This window comes from Alligator mississippiensis, chromosome 1 (genome assembly GCF_030867095.1).
Source record: "Alligator mississippiensis isolate rAllMis1 chromosome 1, rAllMis1, whole genome shotgun sequence".
Classification (NCBI taxonomy): domain Eukaryota; kingdom Metazoa; phylum Chordata; order Crocodylia; family Alligatoridae; genus Alligator; species Alligator mississippiensis.
The window spans coordinates 431,140,216-431,163,461 of NC_081824.1; the positions used below are offsets into that span (position 1 = coordinate 431,140,216).

The 23,246-nt window shown below is 41.4% G+C and overlaps 1 protein-coding gene across 6 annotated transcripts in view; it reads right to left on the reverse strand.

Annotated features, from left to right (window-relative positions):
* Positions 1-17,474, reverse strand: part of TNFRSF19 (TNF receptor superfamily member 19) — a 106,186-nt gene extending 88,712 nt beyond the window's left edge. For 2 of the 6 annotated variants that reach the window (XM_059720459.1, XM_059720443.1), the window contains exons 1-4: positions 16,940-17,447; positions 16,724-16,815; positions 3,809-3,910; positions 3,534-3,644 (exon numbers count right to left, since the gene is read on the reverse strand). In XM_059720459.1, the coding sequence (XP_059576442.1) occupies positions 3,534-3,644; positions 3,809-3,910; positions 16,724-16,732 (222 nt within the window). In that variant the 5' untranslated portion in view covers positions 16,733-16,815; positions 16,940-17,447. Of the gene's footprint in view, positions 1-3,533; positions 3,645-3,808; positions 3,911-11,571; positions 11,661-16,723; positions 16,816-16,854 lie in introns of those variants that run through there. The other 4 variants (XM_059720457.1, XM_059720441.1, XM_059720448.1 and 1 more) reach the window with 4 other exon arrangements.
* Positions 17,475-23,246: the final 5,772 nt, after the last annotated feature.

Genomic DNA, 23,246 nt, shown 5'->3' on the forward strand with positions numbered 1-23,246 from the left:
AGAAGTAGAATGGTTTTTAAAAAGCAGTAGTATATAAAGCACTACATTTGTGCTTGCTTCTATAAACTCACAGGAAGGTAACAACTGCTCATAAATTTAAGATCTGAGACCACTTTTCTGCAAGTAGCCTTAATTAAGTCAACTACTTCAACAAGTTACTCACATACGCAGAAATTTGCAGGCTCAGATCCTAGTCATGCTGTCTCACATGCTAGACACATATGGAGCGTATATGGTGTCAAGCCCTCCTGGCGTGCCAGGATGGATGTGGACCATGAGGCTTCTGGTGGGTTAGATCCAGCCTGGAGCGTGGAGAAGGCTGCTGTGGCTAGTGTGGTGCTTGTGAGTCTTGATGCAGTGAGGAGTCTGGGCATGGGGGGGCTACTGGCAAAAGGAAGGTTCCGGGGGCAGTCACCATGGCAAGCCAAACTTGCCATAGACAGCCAGGCCAGCAGGGTCTAAGAGCCCTGAATTCCACAGCAGCCTATGCCCCCAACTTCTAGTGGCCTGCTGGTAAGCTCAGCATGTTGTATGTTTGACACCTTTATATCCTTAATAAAGTACGAGTTGTCATGGATATTGTAGTTGAATGCATTGAAAATATATACACCATACCAAGAATTTGTGTGACAGCAATAGAGAAAAGAGAAAAGTATATTTCATGCACAATTTTGTAAGACTGAAATTCTTGAGTAACTTTTAAACTCTAAGGATTCTTTGAGTAAATCCTTTCAAAGCCACAAACCACAATGCTCAACTATACTTTTTTCCAGAGCTGAATATAGTAAGAACGATAAAACCGTCATTGCAAGCTTTCTTTGAGAAGAAAAAACAGTAAAGTCTAAAGCTGTTTAATGTTTAATTACAAGATCACCCTTTAAAACTACACGAATCAGTTGGCCATAAAAAAAACAAAACTTTAAAAACTGCATTTGGTTCCTTCTAAATAAAAAGGCAAATTCTGTTTTTATCCACATTCACTAAAATGTAGGACAAGATTTAGCCTACTATATTCAAAGAAGGTAGTAATTTGTATTTAACAGACTGACATGCATCTTACAACTATTTCACTATGCATGTGTTTACTGAATAATATATTCCATCATAATACCTCTTAATATTTGAATTTCTCTGTCCTATAAAAATACAGGAGACCCTCACCATTCACGGGGGATATGTTCTCATATCCCCTGTGAATGGCTAAATCCACAAATAAGGCACTGTGTTCATGAATGCAGCGCCCCTGGTGGCTGGGGTGGGGAGGGGAGCATAGCTGTGCTGGCGGCAGTGGGAGCACAGTGGCAGGAAGCGCAGAGCTCCTGAGGGGCTCCTGCAAGTGTATTTAAGATGCAGGTTCAGCATTTGTGAATATTTTAAACCGCGAATGCAAAACCCACGAATAGCAAGGGTTTCCTGTATTTGTTTCACAGATCTGTAAAAGGATTCCTCTTGAAATTTAAAAAAATCTTTCTAAGGACAAATATTTTAATTAGGCCTAGAATGCTGACCAATTCAGCTATAACACTTTTTTTTTTTGTTATAGGTTCATAGGAAAGTAGGGCTGGAAGGGACCTCACCAGATCATCTAATCCAGACCCTTGTTCAACCATCTCAGTCAAGTGTCTAACCTGCTTTTTGAAAACTTCCAAGGATAGAACTTCCGCAATTTCCCTAGGTAGCCTGTTCCAAAGCTCGATCACCCTTATAGTCAGAAAGATCCTCCTCATCTCCAGCCTAAATTGCCCTGTGCTGCAGCTTGAGGCCATTGCTCTTAGTTCTGTCCTCTGACAATGGAGAAAAGCCCATCTCCATCCTCTCTCTAAATCACCCCTCAGATAGTAGATGACTTATCAATTCCCCTCTCAGTCTTCTCTTTTCTAGGCTAAACATCCCTAGCTCTTTCAGCCTTTCCAAAGTCTTGTCTCCTGGGTCCCTAATCATTTTTGTTCTGTGCTGGACTCTCCATTCTGTCCACATCCTTTATAAAGTGTGGGGCCCAAAACTGATCGTAGTACTCCAGGTACACGAGGCCTTGCCAGCACTGAACTGAGCAAAAGAATAATTTCCCTTAATTTGCAAGTGACACTCCTGTTAATACAACCTAATATGTCCCTTTCAGCTGGGTGCAGGAATCATTAGACCCAGGGTGTCAAATGCATTTATCCCTGTGGGCCACATCTGGACCACAGAGCTTCTCCCAGGTTTGATCCAGACCCACTTCTGGTGTCAGAGATAGTGGCAATAGCATTTAATCCCTGCAGCTGCCTTAACTACTGTGTCAGCTGTGGTAACTGCAGCAGTTAACACTGCATCCCCATTAGGGATCCATACCTGAGATTTCGCATCAGGGTGAACAAGTGTAGCATTAACAATATGCTACTGTGTCAGCTCAGGGAACTGTAGAGGTCTCCACCACTGCCACTTGCACCTCACTCTGCTGCTGAAATCATGTCCCCTCCAAGAGCCCCATAGACAGATTTCACATCTCCACAGACTTGGATAGCCCACAGGCCATACGTTTGACACACCACATTATATTATAAAGTGTTACTCCATTTTGGAGCCTCTTTCTCGCTCAACAAATCTTGAACTCCTCACTTCACGGTAGGCCATAGCGAAAATGCTCATGGCATAGCCATGTCAGATTCTAACAAATCTGTGAATTCTTTTAAATACCTTGTCACAAATACAAGCACACGAGAAGGAAGGACCCCACAGTGACACAGGTTTAATAGGAGGGATGGAGAATACCTCCCTAGAGCCCATATACCTATAGCTAAAATATTTGCCTCTGAAGTAGCTCCCCTCAGGCTGAAATGGAACTAAATATGCATCTCTGTTACTAGGTAAGCGCTCTCAAAAGGTAAATCTGCACCTAAAAGTTAATATTTTTAAAAAGCAACTTGAGATTGATACTTTATAACATCTCCCAATACATAAGAAACTCAAAAAATGCTGCTATATTATTTTTCTAGCTTTGTTCATTACATTTAAGTATTTTAAAAGGTAATACCCAAACAAAAAGCTATGTTAAAATGGAGTGAAGGTTGAGAGTATGTATCAGTTAACTTACAGGGATATTGTAATTATCCCCAATCCAAAGCACTATGAGCCCAGCAGCTTCAGAAATAAGGTTATACTTAACATATCCAAATATCTTGAGGTAAGAAATACATAATTAAGGCATTCAAAAAAGCCTTTTGTTTGCCAGAATGCTTAGAGGGAAATTTTAGGTGTGGGAAATATGCCTTTTAAATTAAGGTTAATCAAATTAGGGACCATAAATACTAAATTGCCTAAGTTAAAATTGTTTAGTTACCTCAAGACAACACAATTTTCTGACCCAGATATGTTTGGTTTTACATCTAAGAACTAAACATTATTTTAGAAAAGAAAATTGTTAACAAGAAGTCAAGAATCTTAAAAATAGTTTCATGAAAATATAGATATCCATTATTTTAACCAAAATATATAAACAGATTTGTGAAAATAGAGGATAAAATTAAGGTAGCGCTATTTTGCAGTATATCTACCTTTGACAGCTCCATTCCAGGTCCACACTGTTCACAAAGAATACAGTTTCCAGCATGATCCCTAAATTCTTGTTCTCTACAATCTCCCGTCTCACAAGTTGCTCTACTCAACTAAAACAAAAGATAAAATAAATCAGCGATCTTTTACATTAAATGTGGAATTTATATCGAGCCCAAAATTTGATTTCAAACGTTGCGTTCTTTAACAATTAGTTAAAAATAGAATTTTTTTCTAATATTTATGATGAAAAAAGAAGTGTTGATTATTTACTTACCAAATATGCTAGCAGAAGCATTAGCATCTTCAGTATTTTATTTAGTCTTTGTAATCCTTCAGTGTCCATTGTTTTGTTATAAAATCTTTCCCCTATGAAGAACTAAATCAAAAGGAAAGAGGAAAACTGTTAAAAATCTTTAAAGTTGCAAAATTAATTTAAATAAGAACATACTATTTAACACTTAGAATTCTATAGGGTTTTGTATGCTGAAACATGCAAAATAAAATTTGGATAGTTGACAGGATTAGGTTTCGTAGTCCTTGCAAAGATGAGGGTTTGTAAATCAGCCAGGGTCACATACAGCTGCAGCAAACAGCTGCAAAGATTTTAAATGACAGCTATAAAAGACATTCAGAATAGAATGATCAAGTGGGTCACATCACATATACTTCAGATCACCACAGAAAAAGACTAATTTTAAAAAAGGAAGAGGGAAGAAAAACCTTAAGAGCCTTGCCCATCACATTTTAAGGAACAGTAAAAAAACTGAACCTAGTAAGTTGGAAATGGCAGAGATCTGATTACTCCAAAAGCTAGAACATGTTAGAAGTTTACAATAAATTTAAGACCATGATCTGCACAGCTACCCACACACAAAAATTTTAGTGGAATGTCAACTGGGAACTAAATTCTTACTTCTGAGTTTGGCAGCCAAACACAAATTCAAACTGAATTTGCTGTGCAAAATATTCTACTATGCTTCAGTTCACAAAATTTAGGAGTATAAAGTCTCTTACTCTGTAAGTAGGAATAGCCAAGAATTCAATACTAATTTCCCCTTCTTGTTCTAATTTTGTAATACCATTCTTTTAAGCTATAGGAAAAAAGAATCTTTGCAGAAGAAATGCCTGACAAATAAAGGGAGGCAGGACATAATACAGGTGACAGACAGCTGTAAAGTACCATATTTTACTGCATATAACCCCCACCTTTTCTCCCCCAAACCAGCTGGTGAAAAGTGGAGTGCACATTATATGCAAGTAAAACAACTCTCCAAAGTTCTGGAAATTTGATGGCAGGGGAGTGGTAACAGCATTAATCACTGTGGCTCCTAGAGCCACAACAATTAACACTGCCACCTCTCATCTGCCGCCAAGTTTCTAGAACCATGGGGAGCCCTCTGCCAGATGACATGACCCTGCATGCCAGACTGGGCTGGTGTGTGGGACTGGTTTGTGGCCCAACCTAGCACATGGCCCTGGACATGGCACATCAGGTCTAACCCAACACACCCGCCAAAACAGCATGTGGCCCTGGACATGGCCCACAGGGTCCAACCCAGTGCCTGGCTCTAGAACAAGTGTATGGGGTCAGCCCTGGAGTCATTGTGCCAGGTCTGAACTGGCATGCTGCTAGAGTGATCCTGGACCTGGTGTCCAGTCCTGGAACTGACATATCAGGTCCAACCTAGCATGTGACCCCAGAATCAGCAAGTGGCCCCACAGGGACCTGGAGTGCAGTCCTGGACTTGTAATACTGAAGCCAGCACATGGGGTCAGACTTGACGTATGGACCCGGACAAAGCATGCCAGGTCAGTCTGTGGACCTAAATCAACGTGAAGGGCTAGCAGGAGGCTTAGGAGCAGGCTCCGCTTCCTAGCTGCTGCTACTCAGTTACTAGACATGATGATCTCTTCTCTTATTTTCAAGATACCCTTCTAAAACAAGGTACGTACTAGATGCAGGGGGTGTGCTGTATGTGGAAAAAATATAGTATGTGTGGTGGTATCAAATTGTTAGGAAAAAAGTAGATTATCAAAATGGAGAAGATTATAAAATTCTTGAAAAAATCTACTTAGTAAAATCTAAACATTTTGCTAAAGCATTTGAAAAGATTACTGTACAATTCACATGCTAATCCTAGGAGCGAAGTGGCCCTGTGCAAACGTGGCTCCATGGTTTCCAGTTCAGACTCTAGTTCTTATACATACAAGTGTCTCAGCATACTAGCTGTGGCTCTCAGCACAGAACTGCTGAATGCCAAGCAGACAACACCTTAAAGAGCTCAATGTTTAGCTTATTAAATAAATAAATAAAGACAGATTGAGAAGTAACTTGATTTATGTATAAACTCCTTATGACAAGAAAAAACACTGGATATGAAAGGTATCTTTAACCTATTAAGAAAGACTTAGCAAGAACTATCAGCTAGAAGTTAATACCAAAATTCAAGTGAAGAAACAAAACCCACCTTTTTTTCCCCCTCCAAGCTATGGGAGTAAAAATACTACAGTGGTACAAACTACTAAGTGGTACATTCTTCATATTTAAATGTTGTCAGAATAAGACTGGATACATTTCTGGGAAAATATACTTTAGGAAAATACAAGTTATACTTAAGCAAAAACAAGTTCTTAGGCTCAGTAGAAGAGTAATAGTGAAATTTAACAGCCAATCTTCTAGTCTGATCTGATAGCAGATCAGACTAGAAGATCTAATGGTCGCTACTGGCCTGAAATCCATCAGCCTTTGCACTTTTTATTACATAATTAATTTTAAGAATCAGGAAAAAGAGTAGGTGAAGTTTAAGATGGCCAAGATATTCTTGTGAAGAGTGAGACTGAAACTGTGGCTGCACTAAAGTTAATGGAAAAACTCCCATTGACTTCAAAAGGGGCAGAACTTCACTCAACGGATTTTTGATACCAGCAAATAGACTTTTTTCCTGGAAGAACATGCGATCCCATATATATATATATATATCTCCTTAATTGCTATAAAAGTAGAACAAACATTAAGTCAGGCAATCAAGAATAATATAAAGTAGGAAAGAAGAAAATTGGATGGCTTTATATAGCTTTGAATTCAATACACAATGATTACTCTGATTATAAATTGTGTGCATTTATATTATTTATTGCATTCCACAATCATTATTCAATGTGTTTCTAGATTGCTAATGTCTATAATCACAACACTATCCCTGAGTTTAGAGATGACATTTTTCAATTAATGCTGTTTTCCTTAGAGCTAAAAACAGTTATTCTATTTTGGGAGAGTGTTTACTTTTCTCTGACTCTTGATTCAATGTGAATATAAGTCTGTGGAGTGTCAAAACAGAAGTTTAAATAACATACAATTGTTGTTTTTCACACATCTACTTAAAAGCATCTAAATACCTTGTTAAAGCATACTAATGACACAAAATATAAACCTGTGGCATAATCCAAACAGTCTGGATAGTCTTGCACAGCAAGCCACTTCAATTTTCTTCTTTATTTTTTTCATAAATTAAAGAACAGCTTGATTTATTAGCCACCAGATGCAGCACTTGCTATAGGTAACAGTTTAATTGCAGTAAGTAAAGCTATATTAAATTTATGCAATGAAACTACAATCGTCCCATACACTTTTTCCAATATGCAATAACCTAAAACTTTAATAAAGTTTTAAAGTCAGCTGGCATACATGCAATTTATTAAAACCAGTGCTGAAATAAAGCCAGTAATATGAATATATTTTGATTACTTTAACACTGGTTTTATAATCACATTGGATTAAAAACAAATGCCAGTCCATACCATCATTCCTTAACAGTCTTTACCATCTTCTGGTTATCAACACACACAATTTTACTAGTAACTTTTCATTTCTGTTATGTTTCTGATCTTATTTGTTTGGAGTCACCGAATCCTTTACTAAGTGATCTTATTACGCATGAGGCTCAGACTTTTAGAACCTATGAAGTACAGAGAAGTGTACAGTGAACTGAAACAACACATTTTTTGTTGCGTTAAGTGTGGATATGTTTTTCTTATTGCAACTGTGAAATATTTGCTACTGAAAAGAAAATTTACCAGCTTTATAACTCTATTGCCAAATCCAACACGTTCAAACATCAGGCATTCCAAAATACTGAGCCCAACATCAAGTTCTGAAAACAGAGCGTTTTTGAGCTGGCATCAAAATTATCACGGACTTACATGTTTTAATGTGCCTTACACTAACTATTCAACACGTACATGACACAAACAAACAATCCCTCTCAATTTAACTCATCTTTAAAAATATGATACATCATCCAAATACTATCTGGGTTTAACCTAGTTTCAACTTCCAAAAGAAACTTGTGAACTTCTGGATCTTAAACTTCAGAAGAGTTAGGTAGCTTAATGGCTGAGTAATATGTTCAGAGCTTTTAACTAGACGTGGTTTTGTATCATGCAATTATTGTAATTATTGTTCCAGTTCCTACAAAGAATCCCAGGAGAAATACCAGCTATTACATGAAAAAAACCAGAAGGGTGGCTACAAAACACAAAGACTTTTTGTACAAGTACACAGAGGATTAAGACTTTACTGTTCCTGATTAACTTTATATTAAAATAAATCAAGGGGCTGAGGCATAGTCATAACTGACTGTCCAAGAAGCAAGTCTTTAGAGAAACAGATCTGTGCCAACTATGTATTTCCTATTTTTGTCTGCAGCTTGAAGGTTCTGGTGAAAAAGTAATACTTAATAGTTTGCCATTGGGCAAATTTGTTCTCTCCATGTGAACTGGCAGACACAAGGCGTTCATTCTACATATTATTCACAGTAACAAGTAACTAAAGATGTTTTTAAGTCTTGAATGTATGCCCTCACACATTAACTCACCAAACTTAGATAGCTCCCACTCTACTGTAAATATAATTTATTTATCAAAATGAGGGAATTTGAAAAAAAAAAACCCTTACGTTACATATCTTATCATCAGTAAAGCCATATGAAGATATATGGTGTTATGTTAACCCAAAATATATTAGGAAATATGATAATTGGAGGTCACATAGTCACTCTGTAGTGTTCCCATGAACATTAACAAGTGTAATCTCACAGTTTTAAGGTCACATACAGTCCATATGCAGTTAACTGATTAGTTTGCCACTCCTGGGAAAATGAAAATAAATGCATATTATCCACTAGTGACCAAGTATCAAGAGTTGATAATGGGGAATGCTGGCAGGGAATCAGAACAAGGATTAATTAAATAATAGTGGCCCATTATCCCCAAAGCAAATTATACATTTACTGTATACCCACATACACAGGCCACCTATACAGAGGCGATACCTAGCAATAAATGCAAGTGGCTTATGATAAGTTTTTCACACCTGTTAGATTGCCCAATAACCTATTATCCTCTGCATTTTATTTTAGCATTCAACAATCTTAGGCAATATCTATATTTTTTTCATACAAGTCAGCTGGCCAGAGAGATTTCCTCAGTCTAAATGAAGAATTTCACCAAGAAAGACTACTCCAGCTGGAAACCCTGGCTTGGCACTCCTGTCAATAGTGTCTAGTAAAGGGGAGCATCCCTACTTCCCCAATGGGCTGAAGTCACAGAGCACTAAAATGCTGAGTGAGATGTGAGACACCCTGGTGTGTAGGACACTTCCTCATGTATTCCCATAGCCCAGAATAATTGGTTCTACATTCTGCAAGACTCTGGACAAGGAGGAGAATTGAAGCTTTTAGGGTTCCTGCTGAGCAGATAGTACACCTTTTCTTCAGACTGCTTCCTACTTCATGTTTTCACCCCTGTGACTCAGTAAAGAGGGAAAGTGCAGCAGATGACATCAGCAGTCAGTGCCTCTGGGGCAAGGAAGGAGAAGGAGAGGAAAGAAGCTAAAGGGACAAGCAATGGAATTAAAAAGTGGAAGACAGGACAGAGGCAGAACTAATAGGAGCAAAGGGACTATGACCATTGTGCAAACCCCCACATTGTTCTGTCCCACCCTGAAATCATGTCTCTCCCAACTCTCCTTACCAAGTTTACAAGCCTTTTCTCCACCTCTTCTGAAGGGAGCAAGGAGTAAGGACCTGACTTATGTCCCCTGCTCTTACTGTTCTGGGAATACCTGCATGTGAACACAGATCCCACTTACTGCCCCTAGACACGATGGTACTTAATTATGCATATTCCATAAAATGTCACATGTGGAGCAGAATGAACCTTGGCAGCTATGCATTTGTTTGTAGCTGTGTAAGGACCTGGAATATCAGATAGTAAAAATTTGACATGATTAAGTCAAGTAAAGCTGTAATTCGCTTTACTTGATCTAATCAAGTAAACACAGTCCATCTCCCCCCGCCCGTAAAGCATCTTTGCTTCTTCTGAGCTCTGTATGCTTGGACTTGTGTAATTTAAGGCACCTGGCTCTACAGGCAGCACAAATAAAAGTGCAATAAATCTTTAAAACTCCCCCCAAAATTTATCTATCATTCACCATATTTACAGAATATGTGATAGTGTAGTGTGGCACAAAGGTTTCATCTGCATCAGTTGAGAATCAACTGCAGTATTCACTTTTGGCTGACTGCTCATGAGTGATGTACATAAACCCTTCCTGCTAAAGCCACTACGTCAGCTCATTGTCTATATTTTTAATCTAAATGGTTCCTGGACTAGCATTTTTAAAGGAAATATTTATCTGACAAAACACAAAGTGGTAGCACTTTACCTATACCAGAATGGACCTCTTTAAGATCAGAGCCTGCAACTCAAGTGCTCATGGTCACTGAAATCAGTGGGGCTACTCAGGATAGTAATAATTATTCCAGTTAGTATCAGGGTCAGCTCTGCAGTATGTAATGTTGCTGCACATAGCTCACTTTTCTTGTTCTTTAACTTCTAAAGGAAATGGCTCTGCCGAATGAAGTCCCAGATTAAAAGCTTAACTCTATTTAGGAACGCTGGTCAGACCCCATACACAACTACAATCAAAATGATCATGTTTGTATTACACTCTTCGTTCCGTTTATAGCACGATACACTACTGGGGTTTTTTTTGTTTTGTGTCCTACACCGTTAACCCACTCTGCACTTAACCTTTTTATTCTTGTAAGGGCTGCTTTTATTATTACTGGACTGAGCAGTAACACATTAGCATCTCTTTTAACTAGGCCTCCTGGGAGAGCTTTTGGAGACTATATAATGTTTTAAATAGCACAGAACTGGATTGCTATGAGCATGCAGACTTCTCCTAGCCCGGTGCTGAAAATGAGTATGGTAAAACAGGGGAAATCTATCCTGGTTAACAAAGCCTGCATAAGGTAAGGTAGTGAGGCCCATTTTTTCACAGCCTCCTTACACAACATCCCTACCTGCTTGTTTCTTCTTGAAGCACTCAGTTACATCAGGGCCTCGTTACATGTTATGCTTGGAGCACTCAAATGTTGATGGGTGGTAGGGCTAGCTCCAGTTCGGAGCAGTCCCACCTTCAGGCCAGCAGGGGCCTGGAGGACTGAAAGGTAAGAACAACACCGCCCCCCCTTACTTTCGGCTACCTGGACTGTCTCTATCCCAGGGGAGCAGGCAGGGAAGTCTTCAACTGCCTGCAGGGCTGTCTCTGGGCCAGAAGAGCAGCAGCCCTGCATCAGCAGGGTCAGGCACGCAGAGTGACCTTTCCCTGCCTGCTCCCTTGTGGTGGCCACAAGTGTGGGGAGGAGGAGGTCAGCGAGCGGGATCCGGAAGGCAGTGGGGAGGGGGGTCACAGTGAGGTGCAGCCGCAGAAGCCGGGCAGCAGGGATCCGTCCCGAGCGGCGCCGAGAGCGCCCGCCGCCCTCCCGCCTCCCCGGCGCGGCCGAGCTGCAGAGGCAGCGCCGAGGGTGACAGCACCCGGGAGCCTTCCCCGCTCGTCCGCGCCTGGCCCGGGGCCGGGAGCCGCGCACCTCCCGCAGGCGCCGCCGCCCCTTCCCCCGGCTGGAAGCAGCGAGGCCCCCTGTGCCCCAGGCAGCGGGAGGAGCGGGGCAGGGAGGCGCCGCGCGCACCCACCTGCGGCCGGGTGGGGAGGTCCCGCCCTGCGCCTCTCCGCTCTCCCGTAGCCTGGCAACCGTCCGCCGCGTCCCCGCCCCTCGCGCTTCACGTGACCAATGGCAGCCAATCGGCGGCGCCGGCAGCAGAGCAGGCGCGGAGGTGACAGGGAGGAGACGCGGGGGCGAGGCAGCGATGACGGTTCCTTCTCGGGTCCGCTGCGTTGCCCTGGGCGCGCCTGCGCAGTGGCGGTAGAACGCCCGCCCTCTCCCTGCTGCCCGCGGTGGGTGGGAAGAGCTTGGGCCTGGGCCTGGGCCGGGGCTGCCCCTTTGCCCCCCCCCCCCCCCCCCCGGCAGTCTTCCTTTTGTTCTGTCACCTGCCCGGGGACACCGATGCGACAAGGGCGTGGCGACATCCAGCTGCCCGGCCAGGTCCGTTGTTCCCGTGCGAGGCACCAAGGGCACCTCTGCAGGCCGTGGTGCTGCTGCGGGAGAACAGAGGCAACAGGCTGGATCTGCTCAGCCGGGGCTTCCCGGCTCTCTGCTTGGTGCCTGCATACCGACATGCTGTAGTTAAAGCACGTGGGACTAACCGTGTCTGCTGGAGCATGGTCATTTGTGCGCTCCAGCACCTTCCCGCATCCCCGCGCTTCAAAGTGGTGCCAGGGGTGCTTTATCTAAGCTCATCAAACAAGTTTTCGTTCAAATGCCCCCACCACCATGCTGATACACAAGATGATGCAGCGGTTTAATTAAGAGCAGCTCTTTGAGCCACTCCAATTACAGTGCCACCCCCTCCACCCTTTGAAAACACAAAAGTGCCCAAAGAGTTGATGGAACTGCCAAGACATAAACAACAGAGGGGGGAAGTTCCAGGAACCGCCCTTAGGCTGTGTTATGATTAGGATGATTCAAAGAGGGAGAAATGTGGAAGAGGTGTGTTTCAGTAAGAGGGCACTTCACTTAGTTTAAGCTTTAGAGCTCCCAGTACTGTAACAAGTCAGGGTTTGGTGGGGGGTTGATTTGTTCTGTTCTTCCCTAACAGGTTTGACTTTGTGTGGTAAAATACAACTACTGCCATGTGCATTCAGAAGTTGCAGCTGGTGCAGAACGTGGCAGCTGCCTAATGACAGGAGTTCATTGCTCCTGTGTCTTCTCTTGCTTTCTGGTAGCTTTCTGGGTCCTGCCCTTGGCCCTACATACCTGAGAGCCCTCCGCCCTCCTTGTGTTCCATCATGATCTCTACAGTCCCCTGAGAACAACCTCCCACATGGTCTATTTGTGCACCAAGTTCATTTGGCAGAAGTATGTAGGAGGTTGTTCTGGACAGTCACTCCACAGCTTTGAAACTCCCCTCCCGCTTGAGGCCAGCGGAGTCCAAGCCTGGACATCTTTGAGAATTGCTCTAAGACTTTATTTGGGCAGGCTTTTAGCAGACACAGTTAAGTTTTGGGGTACTGCTTAGGGGAGTTGTATTATCTTTTATTATTTTATTTTAGTATTTTATCTATTTTTATGACTGATACTGTTTTTATTGTAAGCCATCCTAAGGCTTTTTGGGGGAGGGAACCATATAAACAAAAAATAAACTCAATGAAAAATTAGAAGATTGAAATAAAATTACTTGGCTCTTAAGAAGCACATGGTTCCAACAAGAAAGAGCTTCCAGGTTTGTCACTGTTTGAACAAATACAGGCTTAAGTACTGAAAAATGACCTAATGAAGAATACATTTTAGTACTCTTAACAGAGGGACCTCTAAGAGTGTGGAATTTTTGAAAGAATGACAAGCTAATGTACAACCCTAGTACATCTGCTGTAAGTAACAGCTGCTGCAGAGCACTGAATACTACATCCTCTTGCCATTGACAGACAGCTGTTAAGTATGCATCCGTTTTGTGTTGACACCTGTAAATATGTTTCTCTTTGTGGAATTGCCATCTGCAATTCAAATATTTTGTTCAAAATAGTGTAATTAGAACACCCCCCCCCAAAAAAAACCAAAACAAACCCCAAAACCTTAAACATTTGGGGGGGGGGGGTGTGGGTGGTGGAAAATTACCATTGAAAGGAAAATATTAATACACTTTCTTCACATGGAACTCCCATTGAGGAAGTTACTACTCAGTGGATTGATGGCAAGTACTCAGTGGATTGATGCAGCCCATAGTGTTGAAATTTGTACAGCGCCTGTCATTCACATTTTAGATATCATTGTTTATTTCCTTATTACTATAGAATGGGTGAATCACTTCTTTGCATGTTGCAGAATTTTTGGAAATCACAAACATTATTTTAAATGATGCAGTCTTTGATCAGTGTTTAAAAATATTAGTACCCTTTAGCAATTAAAGACTTAATACACCATCTGTAACTGTACCAAATGTTATAGCAAAAATTAGAGAAATCTCTGAGAAAAGAAAAGAGAAACACTTGGGAAATAGTTTGGGCTGATCCTTTTGACAAGGATAAGTTGAATGACATCTGTTGTGGAAACAGACACCGTGCAGCAGTAGGAAGTTGTTATCTCTATATCTGAAAACACTTAGACAGTTCCTTCATCAACTGTTACATGCATGTACACTTACTATGCGTTGTTGGAAACAGGTATCAGTAAAGCCTTACAGTGTCTTTTGATGTTCTTAACTATTACAAACTTCAGAATATGTTTATGATGTTATCTAAGACAATCTGTCTGGAAATGGCTCAATATTTATAATTAAGAATTGCGCAATTCTGTTTAATAAATAAATAATATTTTTACATGTGAGCCCTCCTGTAGCCAGATTTGCTTAAAAAAACCTCTGAGAACTCTACTTCTTTGTGCAGATTAAATCTAAGCATTAATTAATGTTTATACAGTGCATTGTAAGTGTAAAGTCTTGTAAGTGCCAAGAATAATTATTATTATTAAATCTTTAAAAGTCAGATAGATGAAAGGCTAAACTCATATTGTTGTCTTTAAGTAACAACATACAGAAGTTTTTCTTCTGGTTGTCTGATCCCCAAGTGATCTTTCAGTTTAATATTTATTTAATTGTATGTAGACTTCAGTTCTCCACTTTAAATGGATGCATATAATGGATGTCTAACTATGAGGCAAGATAACTTAAAATACAGGCATCTCTTTCCTTAAGCAAAAAATTGATATATTCTAAATGTAATTTAATGGCTTGAATGCTTCAAACAGTTACATATATAAGTAACCTACTCACATGAGCAGTCCTTTTGTTTTAGATGGGAGTATTATGTAAGTGACTCCTGTCTCTGTGAATATTTGTAGGAACATGCTCTCACAGTTATACTTTATATGGCTCATAATGTACTGAATTAACTATATTTTTGTTTCTTGTATGAACTAAAACAAATGAAATACAGTAGTCCTTTTAGAAAGTTAATAATTTTTCTTATGACTTGACAGCAGATAGAAGTAGTTTCCTAAACTAAGGTGATGTAATTCAAGTCAATGAAATAACAAGAAGGGTGAGGAGAGGAAGAAGGAAGATGACCAAGAAAGGCTAACTCTGGTAAATAAAACTAAAAACAAAAATAGGACACCCCTTTGCAGGCACATAAAATGATCAACCATTAAGGAAGTATTTTTTCCGTAAGTGAAAATGTATTGCATTTTTACCCTAGCTATGCCTTTAATAACACCGTGTATTATTTATACATTGTTAATTATGTTCCTTATAATGTCATGTAAGGACTGGAATCTTTAAAAAGGAATATGAATGAATTGGTTGGGTTGAAAATTCAAGTTGAAATCAGACTTGGTGAATCTATTAGAAAATTAAAATTTGGTCGTTTAAACATATTCACAATGATTTTTCTGTAGACGGATTCCTCTTTTTTTCCAACTTGACATGAAATAAGTTTGCAAACAGATTGAGTAATGAAGCCTGACTGCATATTTCTAAAAATGTTGATTAAAATCTTCTCCAGATTTACTAGGTTGTCTGAATTATATGCAACTCATTAGAAATGTATATGTATTACGTTAGAGTACTTTCATACACATTTCATTAAAGTATAAAAAATCCTTTTTAGTGTGTTGTAGATTGATGACCTATCCCAGTCTTTTTTTAAACAATTACCCTTCTTACTGAATGTTCATTATGTCATGTCTTGTGTTGTCTCTGTCTGGCAGCTGTAGTTTTGTAGTAAAAAATGTATTTAAAATGTAAATACACTTTAGGGTAAAGTTTTCAGATAAACATTTTTAGTCAGCTTTTCCAAGGAGCTCAGTCCCTATTAATTGAGCCAGGTTTTTAAACGTATTCATAATACAAGCTGCCAAGCTTTTTTGCAGATCTGGCCTCAGTGATGGGCTCTGTGCTCTGTTGAAGATCTGTCCTGTATTTAAATGCCTGAATAGGAACTGAAATCTTTTAAACACCTGGCTTCAACTCTAGGTGCTGAGCCCTTAAAAAGTTATCCCTGAACTTGTCTGAAAACTTGTCTGAATTTGAATGTTTCTTAAATATCTTAAGAGATTATTACTCAGTAAGCACTTTATGTGAATGACTGGTCATTTTTCATACACACAGTAATTAGTTAGCTAAATTTGGGGGCCTAAATATAACACATTAGCTGTAAAACTTGGCCCCATTAAAATTAATGACAAAACTCCCATTGACTTCAATAGGTCTAAGATTTCACACTAGATATGCTTAAGGATTCTTTAGTACCTTTATTAAAATACCTTACAGAAAGCCCTTTTATTTAATAAACATATGCTATTAGTTCTAACAAGTATGTGAAAGACCCTCCCTAATTTCATTACTAGTTTAAAATGCCAAATTGAACAACTCTGCACTTAAAAGAAAAGGACTATATCTTACAAATCAGGATCTCATGATCATAAAAAGTACTTGCTCTTGCAAAAATGCTCTTTAAGTATGCCACTCTTAAAACTAAAAGGACTGTTGAAGAATGCTTGACATATGGACAGAAGCAAACTGTGAGAGAATAATATATACATGTACACAACAGACATGATTAGTTTTTTCTAATGTTAAAAATTGAACACAGTAACTACAAACCCTAAGACATAAAATGTTATATACCAAAAATATTAGTTCAAATTAATTTGTAGTATATATTTTAGTTAGCTTTTTCTTACTACTATTTTACATACCAGATTTGCAAATAAAACTTGAATAAACTACTTACTGTATTCATAGGTAGGACTGTAGCTTTTAAACTGCATATATCATGATGTGCAATTTTGCTAACAAAGCAGCTTGGTCATTTTATAAGAAACCCTGCAATGCAAAGGTATAAAGAAATACAAAATTCAGTACCTGCTATCCGCTGAAGTTTTTTCCAATAGTCAACCTTTTTGCAGCTTAATTTTACACTGCCAGCTATTGTATGAAATGCTTTTACCTCCTTTAAAAAAAAGTATGTCAGCACAAGCCCAGACGAAACTCCAAATCCAGGAAAATAAAATTAACCATGCAGATCAAAGGCAGACGAGCACTGAGACCAAATGCCTGTAATCTGATCAGTGATCAGTTGTCATACATCAAAGGCAGTGCTTTGGAGAGGAAAAAGCTCCCTTTCCAGCAGGTAGTTGTCCTTTTAAATTCTGCCTTCAAATTCTTGAGTTCTTCTATTTAAAAATTGATCATTTTAGCTTTTTTCTTCCTCTTTGTGGTGAGAGAATGCACATGATTCTTCCATGCTTAGAGCTGAGTGGCTGTAGCTTTTTCAGTTCCCAAGCTGTGCTGTGGATTGTGTGTTGGAAAGCTTTCCCTAGTGCCAGCGGGTTCCGCTTTATCCCTTTCATCTTGCTGAACTGCAGATCCCATGACATCATTCAATGCTGTGGGACTGGTTAGAGAGCTATAATACAGCCTGTGGGGGAATAAAGCTAAAAAGCAACAAGGGTTTTCATGATTTCTAATCAGCTTACCCCATTGTCACAAGCACAAGGCTCACTTCAGAGTTCCTATTATATGAAAGTTTCCTACCAAGAAGGGAGAAGAATGAAGTTAGAAGTTTTTTTGCATGATATCCATGATCATTTTGAAATAAATGTATTTTATAGCTTTATTCCTGACAAAAATAAACATTTTCAGAGAAACTTGCATGCCAGACACATGGGTTGATTTATTATAGCTGCCAAGCAATTACAAGAGACTATCCATAGACACTGCTAGAAATGAAAAAGCTACAACATAAAATTATAGTTTTAAGCCAACATAAAGGCTTATCTTTTTTTAATAACTTGTCTCATTCCTATGACTCCAAAAAAGATGATTTATCCTAGTGTAAATTAGCATTTGACTCTTTTGCATTGGTAATAATAAACCAAGAGATTAAAGGATATACTTATTTTTGTGTTCTCTTCCTCTCTGTTACTTATTGTATAGTCTCTTACAAGATGTTTATCTGGAATGGATTCATTTCTGCTTCATGGCTCCTTGAGGTAGAGGAGTCATAAACCTGCCATAAGTGTTCCCGAGGAAACTTCCTCCATGTGAGGCATTTCCTGGCAGGTGTGGAATCAAAGTAGTCACCTTTATGACCTTGGCACAGGAATGCTTGCTGGAGAATGGAGGGGTTTGACCAGGACTTTTCTACAACCAATTGATTCTGGATTCTGGCTCCTTAAAGATTACGGGTAACCAAATGAAAGCCCAATGCTGCTGAAACTTGTCTCAAAATAAATGGCCAAAAGTATATTTCACTTTTCCCTGATCTCTGAGCTTTGGCATGGGCTTCACTTTGACCATCTCTATAATACATATATTATCATAAAGAGTGGTTATTAGCAGGGATCCAGTTTTCCATTTCCCACAGAAAAATGTAATTTTCTCCTTTAAAGGAGAAAAATGTGGGAAATCACCACCAGCCTTCTAGCCTGCAAGTAGCTGCTTGGGAGAGGGGGGATGGCGAGTGGAGGTAGGGGGCACCATGTGCATGTGCGCACACACACACGTGGCCAGCATACAGCGAGGCAGCGTGGTAGGAGCAGCCCTGGCAGCTGGATACAGGTAAGTCTTTTGGGAGAGGGGGTTGGAGGGCCAGGGCTTGGGGACTGTCCAGGGGGCTGCGTGTGTGTGGTGGGGGATGGACATGTGTGTGTGGAAGGTGATGTGTGTGTGGAGGGGAGGCAGGTGCCTGTTGGCACTGGAGGGAAAGTGTCTGGTTAGCAGGGTTGCAGCAGGGCAGGGGGGTCTAAGGCAGTGCTTGCTGCTGCCAGTGAGCCCAGCTCCACACTGTTGCCAGCAGGGCTTCCAAGAGGCACCTGACCCTCCAGTGGGGGCAGGGGCAGGGGGGTCCTTCAGGGGCAGCAGTCCTGGGGCCTCATGCCCGTGCTCTCAGGGCAGGGGTGGGACAGCCAGAAGATGCTGCCAGCAGGTGGAGAGGGTTGCTTAGGCCACCCTGGGGTGAGGGGTGCCACAGGTGTCCCCTCCTCCTTCCTCCAGCCTGTGCTGGTGCCAGACTTACTCTACCACTGCCTACACAAGTTGCAGCCATTGTACTTCAGCCTAGGCAGGATGGAAATTACCTGGAGCCCCTTGCTCTCCTGCTACCCACTGCATGGCCTAGGCCAGAGCCAAGCTTGGCTTCATGCTGCTGCTGTGGAGCGCAACCCAAGCTGGCAGCACAGGGGTGTGTGTTATGGTGTCCCAGCTTCTGCCTGTGTTTCCGTTGCATGCACCTCATGCTGGAGGCCGCCATGTCCCCACAGACCACTATCCTGTGAGTCTGCGTGGGGCTGGGTGGGGGCGGGGAGAGGGGGTGCAACTGGGAGGGCTCTCTGGCAGGGCTGGGGGGGCAGGGAGCTGCAGGTCAGGAGTGAGGGGTACCAGGGAGCTACGGCGGTAGAGGGCTGTGGGTTAAGTGAGGGGCATTGGCAAGGATTGGGGACTGCAGGTTGGAAGTGAGGGGTGTCAGCATAGCTGGAAGTGGGGCAGGGGACTGTGGGTTGAAAGTGAGGGGCACTGGCAGGGCCAGAGGGCTGCAGGTCAGGGATGAGGTGCACTAGCAGCAACGGGGGGCTGTAGGTTGGGAGTGAGGAGCACCGGGAGGGGTGAGGACTGCAGGTTGGGAGTGAAGAGCACTGGCAGGGACGGGTGGCTGCAGGTTGGGAATAAGGGGACTGTGGCTTAGGAGTGAGGGGCACCAGCATAATCAGGGCTGCTGCTCACCCAAAAGCAGCTGCGGGGATGGCCACAGTTAGACCCACATCCTGGTGAGCAAAGAGGGCAGGGAGAACTGATTTTCCATACTAAAAAAAAAAACAAAATCCAATGCAAAAATATATAGGTAGTTAAATTCTATTTTATTATAATGATTGAGGCACTGGTAGGCTTCCAATTGCCTTTGAATTGTAAATATATCAATAAAACAGGGATGTGTTCAACTAATACCTATATATATAGTGGTGTTTCCTTTTAATCATGGATGTGGATTTTTAATCATATGTGGATTTTGAGGGTATTAGTCAGAGAATTTGGGATTTTTTTAACAGAGAAAACCAGGATCCCTGGTTATTAATATAACCAACCCTGCTGAATAATACTACTGAAGGTAGAAACAGGCATCTCTTGACATTGCATCTGTGCTGCCATAATTTTTTTATGGCAGTACAGATGGTGATCAAATAGACGCCTCTAGGTTTTGTCCCACCATATCAGTGGCTACGATAAAATTTTGTGTAAAGTAGTGCTGCTTTATTGAGGTGGATGTCTGTTTGCTGTGTGGTGGGAGAGTGCAGGCAGCCTGGAGTTGCCTGCACTCTCCAGCCACCCTGTGGCTCTGGGGCTTTGAGGGGCCTGATCCTGCACACCCTGGGAATTCCCATGCAGAATTGGCCCTCTCAAGCCCCAGGAGCACTTGCCCAGGTTTTCCTGCTTATAGAGACTGCCCTAGAGCATCTCATGGTGCCTCTCCATAAGAAGGGAAACTTGGGGTTCCCTTTTTAACTAAGACCAGCCCTGGGATCTCTAGGTTCACATCTCCATAAGCAGGGACCCAGGGAATTCCCAGTGCCCTGTGCCTCCATGACAGGACCTGTGTGGCCTTGTTCCTCCACGTTAGGACCCATGCAGGCTTCCCACGCTTACAGAAATGCACCCCCAGAGAGTCCCTGCTTTCCACTCTGCCTCACACCTCTTTGCTAGGACTCATGCCAATCTGTGCTTCATGCAGAAGTATAGCCTGAAACAGGTTCTGGTGTGGAGACGCAGGGTGCTGGGGATTTCCCCATAGCCCATACTTCTGCACCACTCCGTGGCAGGATCCATGCTGAGCCATGCCTCTGCGTCATGCATAGGTCATCATGGGACCTGACATGGGTCCCAGGAAGGAAGCATGGGCCAGCAAGGGACGTGGGGAATCCCTGGCAAGGGGAACATGTCCACATCAGCCATAGCGGGACACATTTTGCCACAGGTCACCCACTTCATTTGGCAATGACCTCTATTTTTACCCTAATAATGCTGTAGTAAATCTCTCCCTCTGTACTGAGCGCATCATATACTTGAAGGCAAGTGCTATGAGCACTTCAGAGGTAACCCTCTGATTTCGTATAACAATGTGCACACTTTGAGTAAATGCAAATTATTAGGGCTAGTAAAAGGAGAAAGAGTATAACTTAGTCACAATTTTCTTACTGTTAAAGGTAGAGATAAACAAAAGCTCCTAACTTGCACCTAAGGCTGTCTAAAACAGGAGAATAGGAGTAAGAGCTTTGTTGGGATCCCTTCATGCTATCTTGCCCAGACACTGCCCCCTGGGTCTTCCTGTTGTGGCTTGTGGCTGGCTTTGTGCCACCTGTGGTTAGCTCTCTTTTTACCAGGTTTGTATACCACCTGGTCTTTCTCTCTATTCTCAGTTGTTGGGCTGCTGCTTCTTTTACTCACATTCACCAGCTCTCTCCTAACCACAGTACTTAGTGACCTCATAGCATTCTTCCCTTTTCTGTAGTTGGAGAATATGGAGCCCTCTACTGGCTGGTGCTTTACTGAGATAATATACTGTCCAATAATTAGGCAGCTTCACTACAGTGATAGTTTACATTTCCAAACACCTTTGAGGTGCTCTCATAAAAAGTTCTATATAAATTTCTGCTTTTTGGATATACATGGTCCAAAACAATGTTGTGCCTGGCTAGCTGAGTTTTTGGTGATACATGTAACAGAAAAACTAAAAGAAGCACTAAAAGTATAAAGTATTATGTCACAGCTGTGAATCCATTCCCAAAGAGTGTCCCTTAGAAAAGATACGTAGACAAACTGGGAGTCACAGTGCCTTTATCTAATTTCTACTTTTCACTCTTTTTTTATATCCAGTCACCAAAACTGGTTATTCTTATTTTAACCTTACTTTACAGCCTCCTTCTCTCTGTACATACACTTTTTTCAGGAAGATAACCCAGTAACAACTCTATTCATTGTCTCCATAAGTACAAGGCAGCTTGCCTGCACTGGAATGAATTGCGGCAGAGATGTGTACAGAGTTGAAAGAACTCTTCACTGTTCATTTCCAAGGTACATTCCTTTTAGAAATAATGATTGTTTGCAAAAAAAGTAGCACCGTCAGTTCTCTTGGATTTAAATAAAAGTAAAAACTGAAAGGTTGTTAGAGGTCTTTGTTCTTTGTTGCATAAGCTTTAAAAAGATAGGGAAGACTAAGGTAGAGAATGTTAAAATAGTAATAATAGTAATTGTACTTAACACTTAAAAATGATTTTTCATTGTGGAGCCCAGCAATCTGAACATCCCAGCCTCTCTCTCTTCTGTTGCTTCTTTGCAGCTGGATCAGAAGCTGTTATTAAATAGAGAATACTTCGTAATTATAGAGTACATCTCAAAATACTTTTGAAAAGTTGGTAATCATGACTGTTCCTGTTTTACACAAGTGAAAATTGATACATGCAAAGATTACAAGCCACATCCAGGCAGATGCTTAAATTTTGCATAAATTCTACTTTGATTCTGTAGGCACTTAAATTGTAAAGAGCAGTCCAGATTGTCTGCTCCACAAGTAAACAACATTTCATAAGCACATAAGTTCAGGCAGCTCTATAATTCTATAATTCTGAACCAAAAACTTCCTGAGGCCCACAGGCTGGGGCTTCAGAAACCATCCAGTTTGATCACCTAGGCACCTAAATGCTTGCAATCTCGACTGGTGCTAGAAAGATGCCTAAGTCCCAGAGAGAGGCTCATTCCAGTATTATTTCTGTTTTTTAGCTAACAACTGTATAACACAAAATGCCTAGAATTCTGGCCAGAAGGACCTGAACCCAAGCCTCCCCCTCACAGAGGAATGCGGTAACTGCTAAGCTATAAAGATATGTTCCCTTATTTGTTCTTCCAGCCCTGTGACTCACTCCTGCCCAGTGATTGGCTTCAACAGGAGGGATAGACAGTGCCCTTACCATCACCCAGTCTATTCTAGCCCCATAATTAAAGCAGCAACTTGAATGGTGAGATGTGGATTTGAATCCCCTCAGGCTGAGGGTGGCCTAGAACCCAGGTCTCCCACTTCCTGGAGGAGCACTCTAACCACTAGGATATTGGACAAAAGGGGTATGTTCTCTAACCACTAGGATTTTAGGAAGTCAGGTGCCTGCTCTCAAAAAAAAAAAGGAGTTGGAGATCTTGATTGCAAGTGAATTACAGTATTTATTGCATATCCTCAGTCAGGGTCCTAAGCTTCTGAATGAGGAATTAAG